This window comes from Tachypleus tridentatus, chromosome 13 (assembly GCF_004210375.1).
Source record: "Tachypleus tridentatus isolate NWPU-2018 chromosome 13, ASM421037v1, whole genome shotgun sequence".
NCBI classification, from domain to species: domain Eukaryota; kingdom Metazoa; phylum Arthropoda; class Merostomata; order Xiphosura; family Limulidae; genus Tachypleus; species Tachypleus tridentatus.
Genome location: NC_134837.1, coordinates 207,550,007 through 207,568,538, shown reverse-complemented (window position 1 = coordinate 207,568,538; position 18,532 = coordinate 207,550,007). Strand labels below are relative to the sequence as shown.

General features: G+C 37.5%; 2 protein-coding genes across 3 annotated transcripts in view; one reads left to right on the top strand and one right to left on the bottom strand.

Annotated features, from left to right (window-relative positions):
• The window catches only part of LOC143240068 (uncharacterized), a 31,483-nt gene extending 14,571 nt beyond the window's left edge, over positions 1-16,912 (bottom strand). For both annotated transcript variants that reach the window (XM_076481916.1, XM_076481915.1), the window contains exon 1: positions 13,629-16,912. In XM_076481916.1, the coding sequence (XP_076338031.1) occupies positions 13,629-13,897 (269 nt within the window). In that variant the 5' untranslated portion in view covers positions 13,898-16,912. The remainder of the gene's footprint in view (positions 1-13,628) is intronic.
• Positions 299-18,532, top strand: part of LOC143240067 (uncharacterized) — an 86,555-nt gene continuing 68,321 nt past the window's right edge. Inside the window, exons 1-2 of the mRNA XM_076481914.1 lie at positions 299-377; positions 2,250-2,375. The gene's annotated coding sequence lies outside the window, so the exon portion shown is untranslated. The remainder of the gene's footprint in view (positions 378-2,249; positions 2,376-18,532) is intronic.

Here is an 18,532-nt window from a genome sequence, read left to right as displayed (position 1 = left end):
ATTAAAATAAAACAGAAAGTGCTTGCTTAAGATTTTTGAAACTTAAACAGATGATACAGTTCAATTCTGATAGTAGGTACAACTGCTTTGTAGCGATACTAGTAAAAAATTGTTACTACGTTAATGTTACTACATTGCTACATACACGGTACACTGAAAACACAAAGGAACTAAGTGCAAAATACAAAAATAAAAACGGAACTCTTAAATACATTTTAAAGACAAACACACATCCGTGTTTGACATTAAAAGTTGTTTGTATCATTAGCATGCTGAACCGGCTAGTAGCCAAGTGGAAGCCATCAAATCAACACGTCTTTCTTCCCCAGATAAGAAAGAGGTAACGAATTACTTCTTGGAATATAATACAAGAAGTGGTGAGTACCACTTAATTTTGTACAACTTGAATTCTCTGAAGTAAACCAAAACCGAACGGGCACATCAGGTATGTCCACGTCTATACAATACAAACTGGTTATGTAATTCTCAAAAACTCAGTGTTGCATTACTGAGAAACTTGTTCATAAACACGTTATATATTTATACAACACAAACCAAAACATTTTAATTCCAAACACAAAGGATGTAAACCATTTGTTAAAGGACACATTTAACTCTGACTCAGTTAAAGCAAACTAAAATATATTACATCAGAGAAGCTTGAAGATAATCAAAACAAAATTAAACTAAGTTATTTCACTTTTAAGATGTTCTTGTTTAACTATTGAAATTCGGGCAGAGCTACCTGCACTAACCGCCCCAAGCACCATAAACTTTTGGGCTATTCTTGTCATATTAAATAACGATATATAACACTATGTAACACAAATTATGTTGCTGGATAGTATGCGTTATTTCTCAATTGCTTATGTTGTAAAAGTACAGAAAGTGGCCATTATTCCCTTCAAACTTTGCATTTGTGACCTGGATAATGAAATTTATAAATTAACCTATTTTCTGTGTAAAAACGGACAAATTTGCACATTTTCATTTACATAAGGTCTGGATAAAACAACATATGAATCAAGATTTACATGTATTTATACTAAAGCTATACAAAAATGTTTAGAAGTGAGTAGTTTTTCGAGATTTGCGACTGTAATGTAAATCACTTTCACGTATCAGACCCCAAATATAGTCTCCCATCATGTTTTCGTTATACGCTTCCAGGTCACAAAAGCAAAGTTTGAAGAGAAAAATGGGTCTTTTCTATTTACTTTAGGCATAAACAATTGGGAAACAATACTTTCTGCCCAGGAACAAGAAAATGTAAAAATTCTGTTTCATAGTGTAACCGTTGTCCTTGTAATACACCAACGTGTATTAACATGTTGCGGTAACCAACAAAATCTGGATTCCACGACATTGAAGCTAAACACCAGATTGAGCTATGCCTTCTAAAGGATATCTAAACTTATTTAAAATACACAGTGTACATACATTATTTTAATATGCAGACAGTCAAACCCAACTAATAATTTAAACTTCAAGGAAGACAAAATGTACTCTCTGACCATAAAGACAGCAAAACCCAAGTGAGGTACATTACTTCATTTCAGCATAAAAGCAACTAAAAACCTACAAAGTACATTACTTCAACACAGCGTTAAGAAAGGTAGGGTAATAAGACTCTTCTATCTATCAAGAAAGGTTGTGGAATAAGTCTTCTATCTATTGAGAAAGGCAATGTAATAAGTCTTTTCTATCTGAGACTTACCCTGCTAGTACAGTGGTAAGTCTTTGGATTTGCAACTCTGAAATCAAAGGTGCGAATTCCCTCGGTAAGCTGGGCAGATAGCCCAATGTAGCTTTACTATCAGAAAACTCACACTCTTTCCATCAAGAAAAGTAGTATAATAAGTCTCTTCTATCTATCAAGTAAGGTACCTCTTCTATCCATCAAGAAGGATAGTGTAATAAGTCTCTTCTATCTATTGAGAAAGATAGTGTAATAAGTCTTTGCTATCTATCAAGAAATCTAGTGTAACAAGTCTCTTCTATCTATCGAGAAAGGTACTGTAATAAGTCTCTTCTATCTATCGAGTAATAAGCCTTTACTACTTCTTGAGAAAGGTACTGTAATAAGCCTCTTCTATCTCTCAAGAAGGGTAGTGTAATAAATCTCTTCTATCTATCGAGAAAGGTAGTGCATAAGCCTTTACTATTTGTTGAGAAAGGCAGTGTAATAAGTCTATTTTACCTATAATAAAAGGTAGAATAATAAGTCTCTTCTATTTACCCTCCCCTAGGGCAGCGGGAAGCCTATCTAGTTGCAACCCTGAAATCAGTGGTACGATTCCCCTCGGTTGGCTGGGCAGATAGCCCGATATGGCTTTGTAATAAGAAAACACACACTCTTCTGTCTATCAAGAAAGGTAGTGTAAAAAGTCTCTTCTATCTATCAAGAAAAGTAGTGTAATAACTATTCTAACTATTGATAAAGACAGTGTAATAACTCTTTTCTATCTACTAAGAATGGTAGTGTAATATGCTCTTATGTTATCAAGAAAGGTTAGTGTAAAAAGTTTTTCTAGCCATCATAAAATGTAGTGTAATAAGTCTCTTCTAGCTATCATAAAAGGAAGTGTAAAAGGTTTCTTATACCTATGAAGAACGGTAGTGTTGTAAGTCTTTTCTAGCTATCATCTAAAACTTTTTAATAAGTCTGTTTTATCTGTCACGGAAGGTTGTGTAATAAGTCTTTTCTATCTATTGAGAAAGGCAGTGTAATAAGTCTCTTTTACCTATAATAAAAGGAACTTTTATTTATTATAAGTCTCTTCTACCTGCTCGCCGCTAGTACAGCGGTAAGTCTATCTAGTTGCAACCCTTAAATCAGTGGTTAGATTTCACTCGGTAGGCTGGGCAGATAGCCGAATGTGGTTTTGTAAAAAGAAAACACACACTCTTCTGTCTATCAAGAAAGGTAGCGTAACAAGTCTCTTCTATCTACCAAGTAAGATAGTGTAATAAGTCTCTTCTATCTATCAAGAAAGGTAGCGTAACAAGTCTCTTCTATCTACCAAGTAAGATAGTGTAATAAGTCTTTTCTATCTACCAAGTAAGATAGTGTAATAAGTCTCTTCTATCTATCAAGAAAGGTATTGTAATAAGTCTCTTCTATCTATCAAGAAAGGTAGTGTAACAAGTCTCTTCTATCTACCGAGTAAGGTAGTGTAATAAGTCTTTTCTATCTACCAAGTAAGATAGTGTAATAAGTCTCTTCTATCTATCAAGAAAGGTATTGTAATAAGTCTCTTCTATCTATCAAGAAAGGTAGTGTAACAAGTCTCTTCTATCTACCAAGTAAGGTAGTGTAATAAGTCTTTTCTATCTACCAAGTAAGATAGTGTAATAAGTCTTTTCTATCTACCAAGTAAGATAGTGTAATAAGTCTTTTCTATCTACCAAGTAAGATAGTGTAATAAGTCTCTTCTATCTATCAATAAAGGTATTGTAATAAGTCTCTTCTATCTATCAAGAAAGGTAGTGTAACAAGTCTCTTCTATCTATCAAGAAAAGTAGTGTAACAAGTCTCTTCTATCTATCAAGAAAAGTAGTATAATAAGACATCTATCTATTGAGAAAGGCAGTGTGGTAAGTCTCTTTTAGTTATCAAAAAAGTAGTAAAATAAGTTTTTCCAATTTTCAGTTTCGACAGAAAGTGTTCGTACCCGTGCGTCGTGAGTAGTTTTTCCTTATAACTTAAAATGTAGCACGATTAGGATAATGAAAGTATAGTATATTATAAAATGTATTATACTAACACACATCTACATAAATTTTATGTTAATTAAACGACAAATAAACTGTTTATAACCAAATAACCAAACATAAGACGGACAGAAAGTGTTCGTGCGTCTACTTTAATGGTCAGTTGTGTAGTCTTTCAGGTGAATTACTTGGCACAGTCTCTCCTCATAGTCCTCCATGATCGTTTGACAGTACTCGACTGGTATTTTCTTCCATTCTTCTTTACAGAAGGCCTCCAACTCTTGCAAGTTTTTCGGATGACGCTGATGAACCCTGATCTTAAACTCATGCCAAACGTTTTCAATTGGGTTAAGATCGGGTGACTGCGATGGCCACTCCAGAACGCTTAGATGGTTCCTCTGCAACCAGGATTGCACATATTTCGATGTGTGCTTAGGGTCATTGTCGTGCTGGAAGATCCAACGATGCCCAAGCCGCAAGTTCCAAGCATCATTCTTGATATAAGTCCCTAATATATCAACGTACTCTTCTTTTTTCATTATTCCGTTGACGGGATGAAGGTTGCCTACACCAGAAGAGCTGAAGGAACCCCATAGCATGATCGAGCCACCTCCGTGTTTAACTGTAGGGACGGTGTTCTTTGGAAGATTTCGTTCCCCCTTCTTACGGAAAATACTGCGAACATCATTGTGACCGAATAGCTCGATTTTAGTCTCGTCTGACCAAAGAATACTCTTCCAATAGGTAAAGGGTTTATCTACATGCTTTCTTGCATACCTCAATCGTGCTTCTAAATGAACAGGCTTTAAATATGGAGCTCTATGAGGACGGCACGCTTTGAACCAAGAAGAGCGTAACATGTTCGTAACTGTTGAGGTGCTTACTTCAACCCCAGTTTCCCTTACCAGTTTCTGAATGTCATTACGTGTTAAACGAGGGTTCCTACTAACTTCTCTGAAAACCTTCCTCTTGGTTCTCTCTGGAATTTTGGTGGGGAGTCCGGAACGAGGGAGGTTAACAGTTGATCCTGTCAGCTTAAACTTGGCAGTTATGCTTTAAACAGTGGATTTCGGCACATTAAGTTGTGTAGCAATACCAGAAAGAGACACACGAAACTTGTATTTTACAATAATTCGGTTTTTTAAAGCACTGGACAGTTGTTTCCTGTTCGCCATGATGACCAAGCAGATAATGACGGAGACGGCGCTAAATTGCCGGAAGTACATTTTTTGCTGGCTAAATTCTAATAATTATGAACCTAGTGTCTAGTTCTGGAATGGTATAATGTAGTTTATTCACCCAACTAAACAACATTTTTACGGGAATATCAATTTTTTCACACATTCTGAAATGTACGAACACTTTCTGCTCCTCCTATTTTTGGTTATTTGTTTATAAACAGTTTATTTGTCGTTTAATTTACATAAAAAATATGTAGATGTGTGTTAGAATATTACTTATAATATATTATTCGTCTATTAGCCTAATCGTGATACATTTTTAAGTTATGAACAGAAAACTACTCGGAACGCACGTGTACGAACACTTTCTGTCGTGACTGTACCAAGAAAGGTAATGTAATACGTCTTTTTTCTTCTATCTATAAAAGAAGGTAGTGTAATAAGTCTCTTCTTTCTATCAAGATAGGCAGGGTAATAACTTTACTATCTATTGATAAAGACAGTTTAATAAGTATTTTCTAGCTATCACAAAAAGTAGACTAATAAGTAATTTTTTCTATCAATAAAAGTAGTTTAATAAGTCTCTTTAATCTATCAAGAAAAGTAGTGCAATAAGTCTCTTCTACATATCAATAAAGGTAGTGTGATAAGTCTTCAATCAAATTGATAAAGGCAATGTATTAAGTCTTTCTATCTATTAATAAAGGTAGTGTAATAAGTCTCTTCTATGTGCATGTCGTTTGTAAGTCAGTTTGTATGTTATTAAGCACAAAATCATACAAAAATCTGGTTATCTGTGTTTTGCCTATTATGATTATCCGAAACTACTTCTCGCGGTATAAGTCTGTAGACACCGTTGTGCCACTGTATGGTCAGTCAGACTTCCACAAACTTATTCTTTATCAATCTAGGAAGATATTTCTTTCAAACAAAATTTTCTCTTCATGTACAAGGTTTTTTTATTTCTTCTGTTTTTACTGCTGGTTTAAAATAAGATACGTTTCCATTGCTCTGTCTTGAATAAAGAACGTCTTATATTATCTGGTAGTCAATAGTCTGTTTAAACACTTTTCATTCTGTATATGTGGTGGCACGATTAATATATTTTTCTTTTCATTTATCTACAATATCTGGCACTGTTATCGTATTATTTATAAAACATATACAAAGACAAATAAACCCTATAACCCCTGCGTTTTCGAAAGATAAACCTTTCTTCTTCAGAGGCAAACTGGGAAAGCTGATAGAGAGACAGACAGATAGATAGATAGACGGACAGATGAATATAGATTAGTTTATGATTTTTTATAAAACGGTGAAGTAAAATACATGTAGCATTTTGTGAATTTTATAAGAATTATCTAAGCCTAACACACGCGCGTAAAGTTACAAACACTGCCTCTAGCCAGTTACCTTTTATGAACAGTAGTTCCATACATCCTACCCAGGTACATATATTTGTATTATCTGTTAGGCCTGCAATCGTGATAGGAAAGAAAGCAACGAACGACATGAAGCGTTTTATTCACTTCTTTTAGTGATGGACCAATTAAACTTGAGGCAGTTTCGTTATAAACCAGGCGACAGGAGTCTTGCCTATCCGACGGCTCTTAAACTCCGAACGTGCCGAGACTACAACGAACTGCGGCCGGTAAGTTGTTAATATTGTTTCGGTGGGATTTTTTTTATTTCACGGGTCGGCTCCCCAGAGCATTATGAATGCTTGTAATGATAAAGCAACCCAAAAAAAAGAACATTCAGGAACTGTAGTCCCCGAGCTATCTTTCTCAGACTTACTTAGATTTGACCATCGACTGACCATCGGTTTCCGTTCGCATCGCCAAACAGTCTTCTGGGACGAAAAATTTTGTTGTTATAGTAACAACGGCTCATTCCATCCACTCGCTTCATTATCCCCACGTGTCAAAGTCCCCTAAAAAGGTTCAAAGGAGAATAACAAGAAAAACAACGTGAAAAGGGGAAAGGCAGACTGTCCTTCCTATTGACCAATGGTCACTCCTTGTCTAAAGTTGCTGGCCTTTTGTGACCACTATAACTAAGAAAGTTTTCCTCCAGTGTTCCATTCCAAGCCACACTAGAGCTCGTGATGTTTTTCTTTTTTTTACGTTTAATTCAGTTGTTATTAAAAGTACCATCCTACAATCGGTTTTTATTGTTTTTTTGCGATGACGTATTTCAGTTTGTTTTCACGAGTAGCTACTTAATTAAAAGCTATTTGTTTTAGCCGTTCCTGTTATACTAGAGTAAAGACAGCAGCAAGACAACAACACCCGTAGCCAAGCTTAGGTTATTCTCTTCTGATCAAATGGTGGGATTTTACTACTGTAACGGGGCACAAACTTGGGACCTACAGATCCACAGTCCGACATAATAACCAATGAGTTAAGGCCAGCTTCATGTATTTCAGACCTAAAGAATAAGACTTTTACCAAAATCAATCCTATGCCACAACTACAATGTTTCACTTTAAACCCTCATCATAATCAGTCCTGTGCCACAACCACAATGTTTCACTTTTAACCCTCATTATAATCAGTCCTGTGCCACAACCACAATGTTTCACTTTAAACCCTCATCATAATCAGTCCTGTGCCACAACCACAATGTTTCACTTTAAACCCTCATCATAATCAGTCCTGTGCCACAACCACAATGTTTCACTTTTAACCCTCATTATAATCAGTCCTGTGCCACAACTACAATGTTTCACTTTTAACCATCATCATAATCAGTCCCGTGCCACAACCACAATGTTTCACTTTTAACCATCATCATAATCAGTCCTGTGCCACAACCACAATGTTTCACTTTTAACCATCATCATAATCAGTCCCGTGCCACAACCACAATGTTTCACTTTTAACCCTCATTATAATCAGTCCTGTGCCACAACTACAATGTTTCACTTTTAACCATCATCATAATCAGTCCTGTGCCACAACCACAATGTTTCACTTTTAACCATCATCATAATCAGTCCCGTGCCACAACCACAATGTTTCACTTTTAACCCTCATCATAATCAGTCCCGTGCCACAACCACAATGTTTCACTTTTAACCCTCATCATAACCAGTCCTGTGCCACAACCACAATATTTCAACGGGCCCGGCATGACCAGATGGTTATAGTGCTCGACACGTATTCTAAGGGTCGAGAATTCGAGTTCCCGTCACACTAAACATGCTCGCCCTTTCAGCCATGGGGGCATTATAATATCACGATCAATCCAACTATTCGTTTGTAAAAGAGTTGGCAGTGAGTGGTGATGACTAGCTGTCTTCCCTCTAGTCTTACACTGCTAAATTAGGAAGGGCTAGCTCAGATAGCCCTGGTGTAGCTCTGCGCGAAATTCAGAAAGAAACAAACAGTAAACTAAGTTAAAAGTAAAGAATACTCGATACGATAGAGAGAAGAGAAAGGACACAAAAGAGAATAAAAACTGAGTTGTCTAAATGAGCATTCGTGTATCGGACTTGCTTATATATATACACATATCTGTCAGAAGTTTTCAAACATAGATAAATGATAATAGATGGCGCATGAGCAGTAGGGAGAAACAGGTCATATTTCGTAAAAGAGAGTATAGCGTCTCTCGCAACTGCGGGGTCTTTCCGGGTTAATATCCATTTACTGGTGGATATTACCAGTTCTTCCTGCCTTCCCGAGGCGAATAGTAGTTATTCCGGGCCTTACTACTTCCGGTAACTAGGAACCGATGCACTCGGTACTTGAGTGATGAGATATGATTGAGTCACTAATTGTGACCGCCTCCATGTTGTATACTTCCCTTACCCATTTTTCATATCTTTTTAACAATCCATTAGATACGATGCTCCCTCATCGCTTAGAGGAGATTTCATTGACTCTGGGGCACTAGCGATTTTATGTCTTTTCATGCTGCGCCCTCTGTCATTTGTTGGTTCAAGGAAACTTTATATTTCCTTAGATAGGGGGCTGACTGGAAATCATCCGGAAAACAACGCAGCGAGTTTCCACAGCGATATGCTGCATAATAAACAATGTTTGCAACGCTGTGGCCCAACATAAAAATTACTAGAGATGAACTTACGTAAGTTGAAGAATAATAAGGCACTTCAGAAACCCCACCCCCAAGCCGTTGGAACATACAGTAAGAATATTACTTAAATTTCAACTAACCGAAAACTATGCAAACGTCTTTTAAGCAGTTTTTAAAAATGTTAAAACAACAAAATATTTTTTTATGTTAAAACGAGTTAAGAACCGGGCGTGGTTAACTTGAAAGATCTGTGAATCCTTGAATTCATAGTTTGAGTCTCCTTTCTGCAGAAACTAGCTTCTTATTCTGAGGCCATTCGTGTGTTGTAAAGGTCTGTTTTTTTGTAACTAATCATAAAGTTACACTATGGGTTATGTGTGCTCTGTCCACCACGGGCACCGAAAACCAGTTTCTAGCGTTGTAATTCCGAAGACTTGCCGCTGTACTACTAGGAGGGGGTATTGTAAAAGTGACGGTGAATTTTTACTATTGCAGTCAGACAAGAGTAATCCAAGTCTGACGGTGAATACTGTTAACTAGATACCTGACCTCTAGTCTGTTATTTAAAAAACCAGATATAGCTGTATACGAATGTATGAAACAAATGAATACTATATTTGGTTCTGATTCAAACTAGAGAATCCACTAACGTGAACCGTTGTCTCTGTGGACCATACGTCTTCTGATTGGTTTGTTAAGCTATGGTAACTGAAAAATTAACCTTGTGATGTCACCAACTTCATAATCACGTGAGAAGATAGGGTATGACAAATAAACCTGATTTGTCTACTTGCGAATGGTTCAGCTTCAAATTTCGGTTTTTGATTTCAAAATCAGCTTGTACGATTTGTTTGTTTGTTTTGAATTTCGCGTAAAGCCACACAAAGGTTATCTACGCTAGTCATCCTTAATTTAGCAATGTAAGAGTATAGAGATGGCAGCTAGTCATCACAACCCATCGCTGACTCTTGGACTACTCTTTTACCAACGAATAATGGCATTGACCGTCACATATTAACGCCCCCACGGCTGAAATGGTGAGCATGTGTGGTGTGAAGGGAGATTAGAACCCGCAACCCTTAGATTACGAGTCGAGCGCTCTAACCACTTGGCCACGTCGGGCCTCACCGTGTACAGAAGAATCTGAATGTGACCAAACGGCCTGCACACGAGTTCTGTGCCGTTGTCTTCTTATCTCTTTCTCTTTGTTTGTTTTTATTACGAGTACATATGACTGTGTAGGAACATTTATATTTGGTTGAGTTTTCAGTATCTCTTCTTATTTTTCTTAATTTTACGAAAGTGTTTCATATGTACACACTTGGTGACGCCTTGTCAACATCTTCCACCTGGTAAGTCCTGTTGAATCTTCTATCTGTGCGGTGGCAAATTCTCCCACGTTCTTTAAATCACAGGATATGAAATCCATGAGTAAGGGTTAGTAAGGAAAGTCAACTCAGCTTTCTTGAAAACAATGCCTGTGTGTAATATATTAAAACTGACTGACGTTCTTCTCCAAACTTTTGCATTTCTATGAAATCTGACTTTTTTAGAGAGTGGATATGTCGATATACTAGCTTTCCATAAACCACATAATAACTTTATTTATTCTTGAACTTCTAACGGTACACTTAAGCATACATAAGACAGGTCCATTAGAGCTGAAAGGGCATACAGGTCCATTGAAGTTTAAAAAGATGTAAAGGTCCATTAAAGCTGAAAAAGAATACAGGTTCATTGAAGTTTTAAGAGGCATAGAGGTCAATTGAAACTCTGTTGGAGGACGCTGTAGGTAAGTACTCTAACAGGATTGATGTGGCTTCATCTTCTTCACATCGTAGGTGATGTGGTCGGCTTGGGACACACCATCAACTTCAAATGTTTGTTAATTTTCTTCAAAACCTGCTGTTCTTTAATTTGTCGTTGTTTACATCTGTCAATCCAGTACGCACAATGTTTAAAGTAGTTTGAAAAGGGTACTGGTACGCACATATTTAGGGGAGGGGAAGGGCAGGTTAGTTTCTCAGGAAAATAAGAACAGTGACTCGGAATAGTGTGAGGTGTTTTTGTGTTTGTTTAGTTTCTTTTGCAAGTAGGCATAAAGTTATGTGCTCTGTCTATCACGGGTATCGAAACCCGGTTCCTAGCGTTGTAATTTTGCAGACATAGTGCTGAGCCACTGGGGAGGGGGAGCAGCAGTACAATATTAAGGCCAACAACATTGTTAAGAGTGACTACACCAAAGTGACGAGACAATACATTTTAATCTTAACACGTAAGAACGTAAGAAAAGTATATATACTTAATTACATACATTCATTGCAAGGTTCCTTTTTAGTTCATCTCTAACTTGGTAGCTTGCTCTGAATGGAAGTTTTTGTTCGTTTGTTTATTCTGTTTCTTCTTAATGCCACAAATACTGCATTTTTTTAAAGTTCCGTTTAACCACTGAGTACAGAGTTCTTCCATCAGCCCAGTCATTTTGCTTTTATATATGCATAATAAATACCTACGTATCACGTGACCATAGTTCCACAGCCATTGCGCATGTCAGCATGCGTTCTCGAAATGCGTAAATGTTTTCATCATTTTCCCTTCCCCTACATCCGACAAAATATGTTAATTTAAACTTATTGTTTCAAATATAACGATAAAACCAGGTTTCGATACCCGTGGTGGGCATAGCATAGATAGCCCAATGTGTAGCTTGATACTTAATTACAAACAACAACAACGATACTTTGTTTAGATTTCCTGACTTTCCATGATTTGTGGAGATAGAAAACGACTGACCACGAAAGGCTTAAGGGGTAAAAATTTGTTAATAAGGTCATTGTTTACCTGTTTACAAAGCTCTAAAGTAGCTGCAAAGCAACAAACCTTTTAAATCTCTTATTGTTGATAGGGTTCTTTTCCTGACCCTCGTCCACTAAAAATAACAACAATATTTCTGCCAAACTATTGTTGATAGGGTTCTGTTCCTAACCCTCGTCCACTAAAAATGACAACAATATTTCTGTCAAGCTATTATTGATAGCGTTCTATTCCTAACCCTCGCCCGCTAGAAATGACAACAATAATTCTGCCATGCTTATTGTTGACAGAATTCTGTTCCCAACCCTCGTCCAATAGAAATGACAACAATATTTTTGCCATGCTGTTGTTGATAGGGTTCTGTTCCTTGCCCTCGCTCGCTGAAAATGACAACAATTCTGCCATTGTATGTTTAGCATATTGTTAACACGTAACTTCTAAATGATTGTTAAACAACTGAGAAGAACTGTATAGTACCTATGGAGTTATTGTAGACTTCAGATGTAAAAAACAGTCTTTTCAGTGAACAAGAAAATAAAACAAATCGATATTACGATTAAATATAACATTGATTGTAAAAATTGAGCTCACGACTAAAGCCGTGAATCTGGCCTCAGTCCACAGTTATGTCTGCGATAAAAAAAATAGTGTAAGATCAGATGAGAATATGGCCCTGTGTTTAAAATAAACACACATACAAAAAGTACATTCGATGATTGTATTAATTAGGCCTAATTCTAAAATCATTGCATACTACAATAAAAAGACCTGATTCTAAATCATCACATGTCTTATTATTATTAATTAGGCCTAATTCTCAAAGGTCTATGTACAGTTTCAACTTAACTAAGACGTAATTTAGAAATGAAAATTTATACCTTTACTTATAAAATTGCTAATAGGTTAAACTTCTGGTTAACTAAGAGGAAAATTATATTTTTACAAGCTATAATGTACCACTTGCCGAATAAAGTTGCTGGACAATTTTTTTTTTTCGAAACCAATCATCGCGCGCGATACAAATCACATTGGGAGAAAAACATCGTGCAATCACAGCACCAAGTACAAATCATACTGGGAGAAAAACATCGTGCAAACGTGTCAACTATCCCAGCAATAGCTTGTACGATTGTGCTGTTCTAGAGAAATCTAATAGAGGCTCTGCTACAAGAATGTGGACTAGCATCACCATACCTTATACAAGCACTTATGATATTTTGGTTCATTTGTAAAGCTTAAATATAATGTGTCTTGCTTTCCTTAGCTAATGGGCCCGGCATGGCTAAGCGTGTTAAGGTCTTGCTTTCCTTAAGTAATGGGCCCGGCATGGCTAAGCGTGTTAAGGCGTGCGACTCGTAATCTGAGGGTCGCGGATTCGAATCCCTGTCACACCAAACATGCTTGTCCTTTCAGCCGTGGGGCATTATAATGTGACGGTCAATCCCACTATTCGTTGGTAAAAGAGTATCCCAAGATTTGGCGGTGGATGGTGATGACTAGCTGCCTTCCCTCTAGTCTTACACTGCTAAATTAGGGACGACTAGCACAGATAGCCCTCGAATAGCTTTGTACGAAATTCAAAAAACACAACAGAAACACAAACTCCTTAGCTAATTACCCACAAAAAGACAGAGCTAGGATAAACGAACCTGTACCGCAAAAGGTGATCAGGTTAGTGTGATAATATATATTACACCGTGAGTCACTTAATTTTATGGTTTCGTTTCTATTCTAGAGGATCAGTGGGTGTCTCCATGGGAAAAACTAGAACCAATGTGAAAATGATGCCCGTGGCTCCTGATTCTATTTGACAACTAATTTCCCTTTTATTCGTCCCCCTTCCCTTTTTTTTTTTAAATCTATAAACAATTCACTCACTCGTCCATCATCCTTAACCACTGATGTAGCCCCTTGATTCGCTGCCGTCGCCACACCTGTGGTGCTGCCGCCCGCGGTGCACCTTGTTGAACGCGGCAACTAGCGAGAGTGCACGCAAAATTGGAAGCGAAGTTACGACCAACCAGGTCGAGGGGTATAATACTACAGTTAGACTTTGTCGTTAAGAACACACAGTTGCTCTGTCTAGTGCGACGAAACCGAAACCAGAGCTTTTTAACGCAGAAGGCCTCTCTATGGGTGGTAGACATGTGACACGGTCTCACGCAGTAAACGGTAAGGGAGAACTACAAACGTCGTTTGTGTCATTCTCAAAGTCTGATACCGCTGTTAAAAAGCAGACTTACGACCAGACCTACAACTGTGGAAATCATTTAGACTGCAACAACAACTAAAGCCTATACAAGTTCACCAATACGACCACCAACACTTTGACAGCGATGTGTAAAGAGACCAAAGCTACCTCTTCCAGCGCCTTTATTTATTTGTTATTTTTTCAATTTCGCGCAAAGCTACACGAGGGTTCTCTGCTCTAGCCGTCCCTAATTTAGAAGTGTAAGACTAGAGGGAAGGCAGCCAGCCATCACCACTCACCGTCAACTCTTGGGCTACTCTTTTACCAGCAAATAGTGGGATTGACCATCACTTTTATAACGTTCCCACGGCTGAAAAGGCGAGCATGTTTGACGTGACCGGGATTCGAACCCTCTACCCTCATATTCAAAGTCGAATACCTTAACCAACCTGGCTATGCCGAGCCTTTCCAACGTGTTCACAGTGAGTATAGACAGTGGTGTATCGTTCTTATGCATCTGAGAACAAGAACATGCATAATTTTTTTTGTAAATAAATAAAGTATTTACACTAGATGGCGTTACTAGAGGTCACAGACTCAAACAAATAGTACGCAGTTATTAATATTTTACGAGTGAAAGATCTTTAATAATTACAAAAGAAAAAGAGAAACAAATTCGGAGTTCGACACCAGGCGTACCAACTGACAATTTTTGAAGACAGAAAGGAAAAGCAGAATATAACGAACTTATCTTTCCAATACCAATGTCCTTCTTTTATCAAATTAAGTTTTTCCATATGTGTATAAGACATTTCTCTTCGTCATTGAAAGTCGATGGATCTTATGTTTTCCCCCACTATGTTTGTGAGTAAGATTTCTCAAAAACGACCTAATGGATTTGGATAAAAATTAGTATACATTTGAATTATGAACAAATTTAGAAAATGATTGGTTTTGGAGGTTCAAGATGACGAAAATTCAAACAATCCTTATCTGTTAACACTGGATCTATTTTTCACAATAGTTTTGCTCTATAACTCAGTCAATAATGATCGGGTTTTGATGAAATTTGGTGGACACATGTAAAATGTTATTCCTCATTGTCCTTCCAAAATTGGTTCGTTGATAAGGACGAATATAAGGGACACAACTTCCTATTTTTAAGAGCCGACTGTAATTATTGCTGCGTAACGGAGGAACTACTGAGTGTCCTTCTAATTATAATAACGGGCCCGGCATGGCCTAGCGCGTTAAGGCGTGCGCTTCGTAATCTGAGGGTCGCGGGTTCGCACCCGAGTCGCGCCAAACATGCTCGCCCTCCCAGCCGTGGGGGCGTTATAATGTGACGGTCAATCCCACTATTCGTTGGTAAAAGAGTAGCCCAAGAGTTGGCGGTGGGTGGTGATAACTAGCTGCCTTCCCTCTAGTCTTACACTGCTAAATTAGGGACGGCTAGCACAGATAGCCCTCGAGTAGCTTTGTGCGAAATTCCAAAATAAACAAACAAACAAACAATTATAATAACCACAGTAAACAGGGACAACGAGTCTTCTAATTATACCATCCCTCATCCTAAAAGGTTTAACACGTTAAAGCGTTTGTGTAGTCAAGTTTTTATTTTTTGTTTGCCTTGTTCTAAAACTTTCGCAAGAAAAAGTTACACAAGTGCTAATCGCGCGCAGTTCCCATAATTTTCCACTGATAAACTATACGGAGAACAGCTAGTACATAGTATACATCACTAGGTGTTGTGGTACTAGTACATAGTATCCACCACTGGGTGTTGTGGTACTAGTACATAGTATCCACCACTGGGTGTTGTGGTACTAGTACACAGTATCCATCACTAGGTGTTGTGGTACTAGTACACAGTATCCACCACTAGGTGTTGTGATACTAGTACATAGTATCCACCACTAGGTGTTGTGATACTAGTACATAGTATCCACTACTAGGTGTTGTGATACTAGTACATAGTATCAACCACTAGGTGTTGTGGTACTAATGAGATTTAATCGCCGTTTGTGTCGCGTATCTATGGTCCTAAATACAATGCTTAATTATTTTTTTACAGGGGAACGCGAACTGTGGACCCTTAGAGTCATAGTACAGCATGCTAACCTCTGAACTACGTCTAGCCCTGCGTTTTGTGATCAAAGAATCTGTATGTCACCGATAAGAAAGCGAAGCTTGTCTTAGATACATAACATTTGTATAGTTTACTCTTATCATACAAACACTAAATGCTTACATGTTAATACTGTTTAACTTGGCGAAGCATGGTCCTTTTAAGAAAAGCCAACGTAGCATCACAATGACACTAGTAATAGCTTCAGCCACATCCTTCTTTCCTGGTTCAATACCAGTTTTCAGTATCAATCCAATATATCATCTTTTCAGGCTTAACACCATGTTTCCAGTACGAATCCTGCAGGACAAGTACGTCTACTTTTCTGGTTCAATAAAATGTGTCCTGAACTACATTCTTCTCCATTATAACGTAATCTAATGTAACGTAAATTTCCTTTCCTTAAACTGTTACTGATTTACAACTTGACAGGGATTTAAATTTTCTGCGCACACACTGGTATACAATATATATATAAATACACGTACCTATCTCATGTGGCTGCAAATGAATAGTATTACACTCACCAAAATGAGTGTGTGTGCAGAAGTATTGCGGGAACTTGTCCCCTAGGCCCGGCATGGGCAGGTGGTTAAGGCACTCGACTCCTAATCCGAGGGTCGCGGGTTCGAATCCCCGTCACACCAAACATGCTCGCCCTTTCAGCCGTAGGGGCGTTATAATATTACGGTTAATCCCAGTATTCGTAAGTAAAAGAGTAGCACACGAGTTGGTGGTGGGTGGTGATGACTAGCTGCCTTCCCTCCAGTCTTACACTGCTAAATTAAAGACGGCTATTGCAAATAGTCCTAGTGTAGCTCTCTGCGAAATGAAAAAAAAAAAAAAAACACAAAACAAAACTTGCCTTCTACTCGTTCACATTTCTGCTGACGTATATTTGTAAGACTTTTTCTCGATAATGCTTCAGTTATTCTGGACTGGGTTTGCTCATAAATATATTTCTGAATAAGGAAATATTTTAAGGTAAGAGCATGTTAGGAGTGTAACCATTATCTTATGATTTTTATTTTTAACTAAACAGTTTATTTTCATACAAGTCACTTAAGTTCTTTGTATGAAAGAAAACGTCCACACCGGAAGAAAGACCCCACCTCCACTTTGTAGTGCTGGCCACGCCCATAAGTGCAGTCATATATCTGTCACTTCTTTCGACCAAAGCTCACATTAAATTATTCTAAGCATAGTCCTACACATCGATTATTCTAATCAACAACATAACTCACGAGATGAGTTCCCGCGTGCCAACCGTGTTTCACTCCCGTCGTTACTACGGTACGTAACATTAAGTTTCACTTGGCGCGAAGCTCTGATGTTGTTTACGCTAAAATGACCCCACACAATTCCTCGACCAGATTTCCGGAGTACTATCCAAGTACTCCCCCCCCCCACACACACAAAAAAAAAGAAGACATAATTTCGGACTCGTGTGGACATGAAATAGACGAGTTGGTCAGGTTTATTCGGCCATGAAGTGTTCGCTCATATGCTAACTCAATGGCTGTGTCTAAATGTAACTATAGGCAGAACACGCTGTTGACCATCGACAACCATTCTTTCTGTCAACATATGAAAGTGTATTATGTTGACACAAAAGGGACCTTGTGACTCACTCGCCAGTTCTCAGGTCGTACGTAGTAATAACGACATGGATTGTAAGAATCATCTAAATTATTCAAATACCAACAATTAACTAGCGAATTATAAATAAGAGTTGTATCTTCTGGTATACAGTTGAAGATTAACAACCTATATAATGTTATGTATTATGTTATAAAATTAACACATGAAATACGCAACAAGTTGTTTACAGAAAATTAACAACTGATATTTCTAACGATACAAACTAATACTATTGGCATTAGTATTCTATTGAGAAATGACAAGATTATATATTAATATTTCTTACGGTTTCTAGTAAATGTTTTTTTTTTAATAGAAACCTTTCAATTATTTTATTTAGCAGTTCTAACAAAGTATTCTAAAATAATCATTCTGGTGTTTTCAAGGTTTTGCTGACCAGAGAGTGTGTGGCTAAAAAAATATAAAAAAAATTCTAAAGTAAGGAATCCAAGGAATGGTTTGAGCTCACAACAAATTCCTGCTTAATGTTTTCGAGTTGATGATGTATAATTATCGTTAATAAAGAAAATTAATAATTCACTAAACACCAGAAAATGGATAAACTTGATACGTGGCCGATTCATGACCAATTATGTCAGATATTTGAAGTGAAAGATTAAGCAAATGAGGTTGCTATTTCAATAAATATATGAATATAGCAGAAATAAGGGAAAACACAATGCTTTAAAATCCCACGATTCACGGAGTAGCCAGGAGTGAGCTCTGTGATGTAACTAACACCAAGGCCATAACACCAAGGACACTGTGAGAATTAAGACCTGTGGTGTAACACCAAGAAGTAGAGCACACGAGGAGTGAATG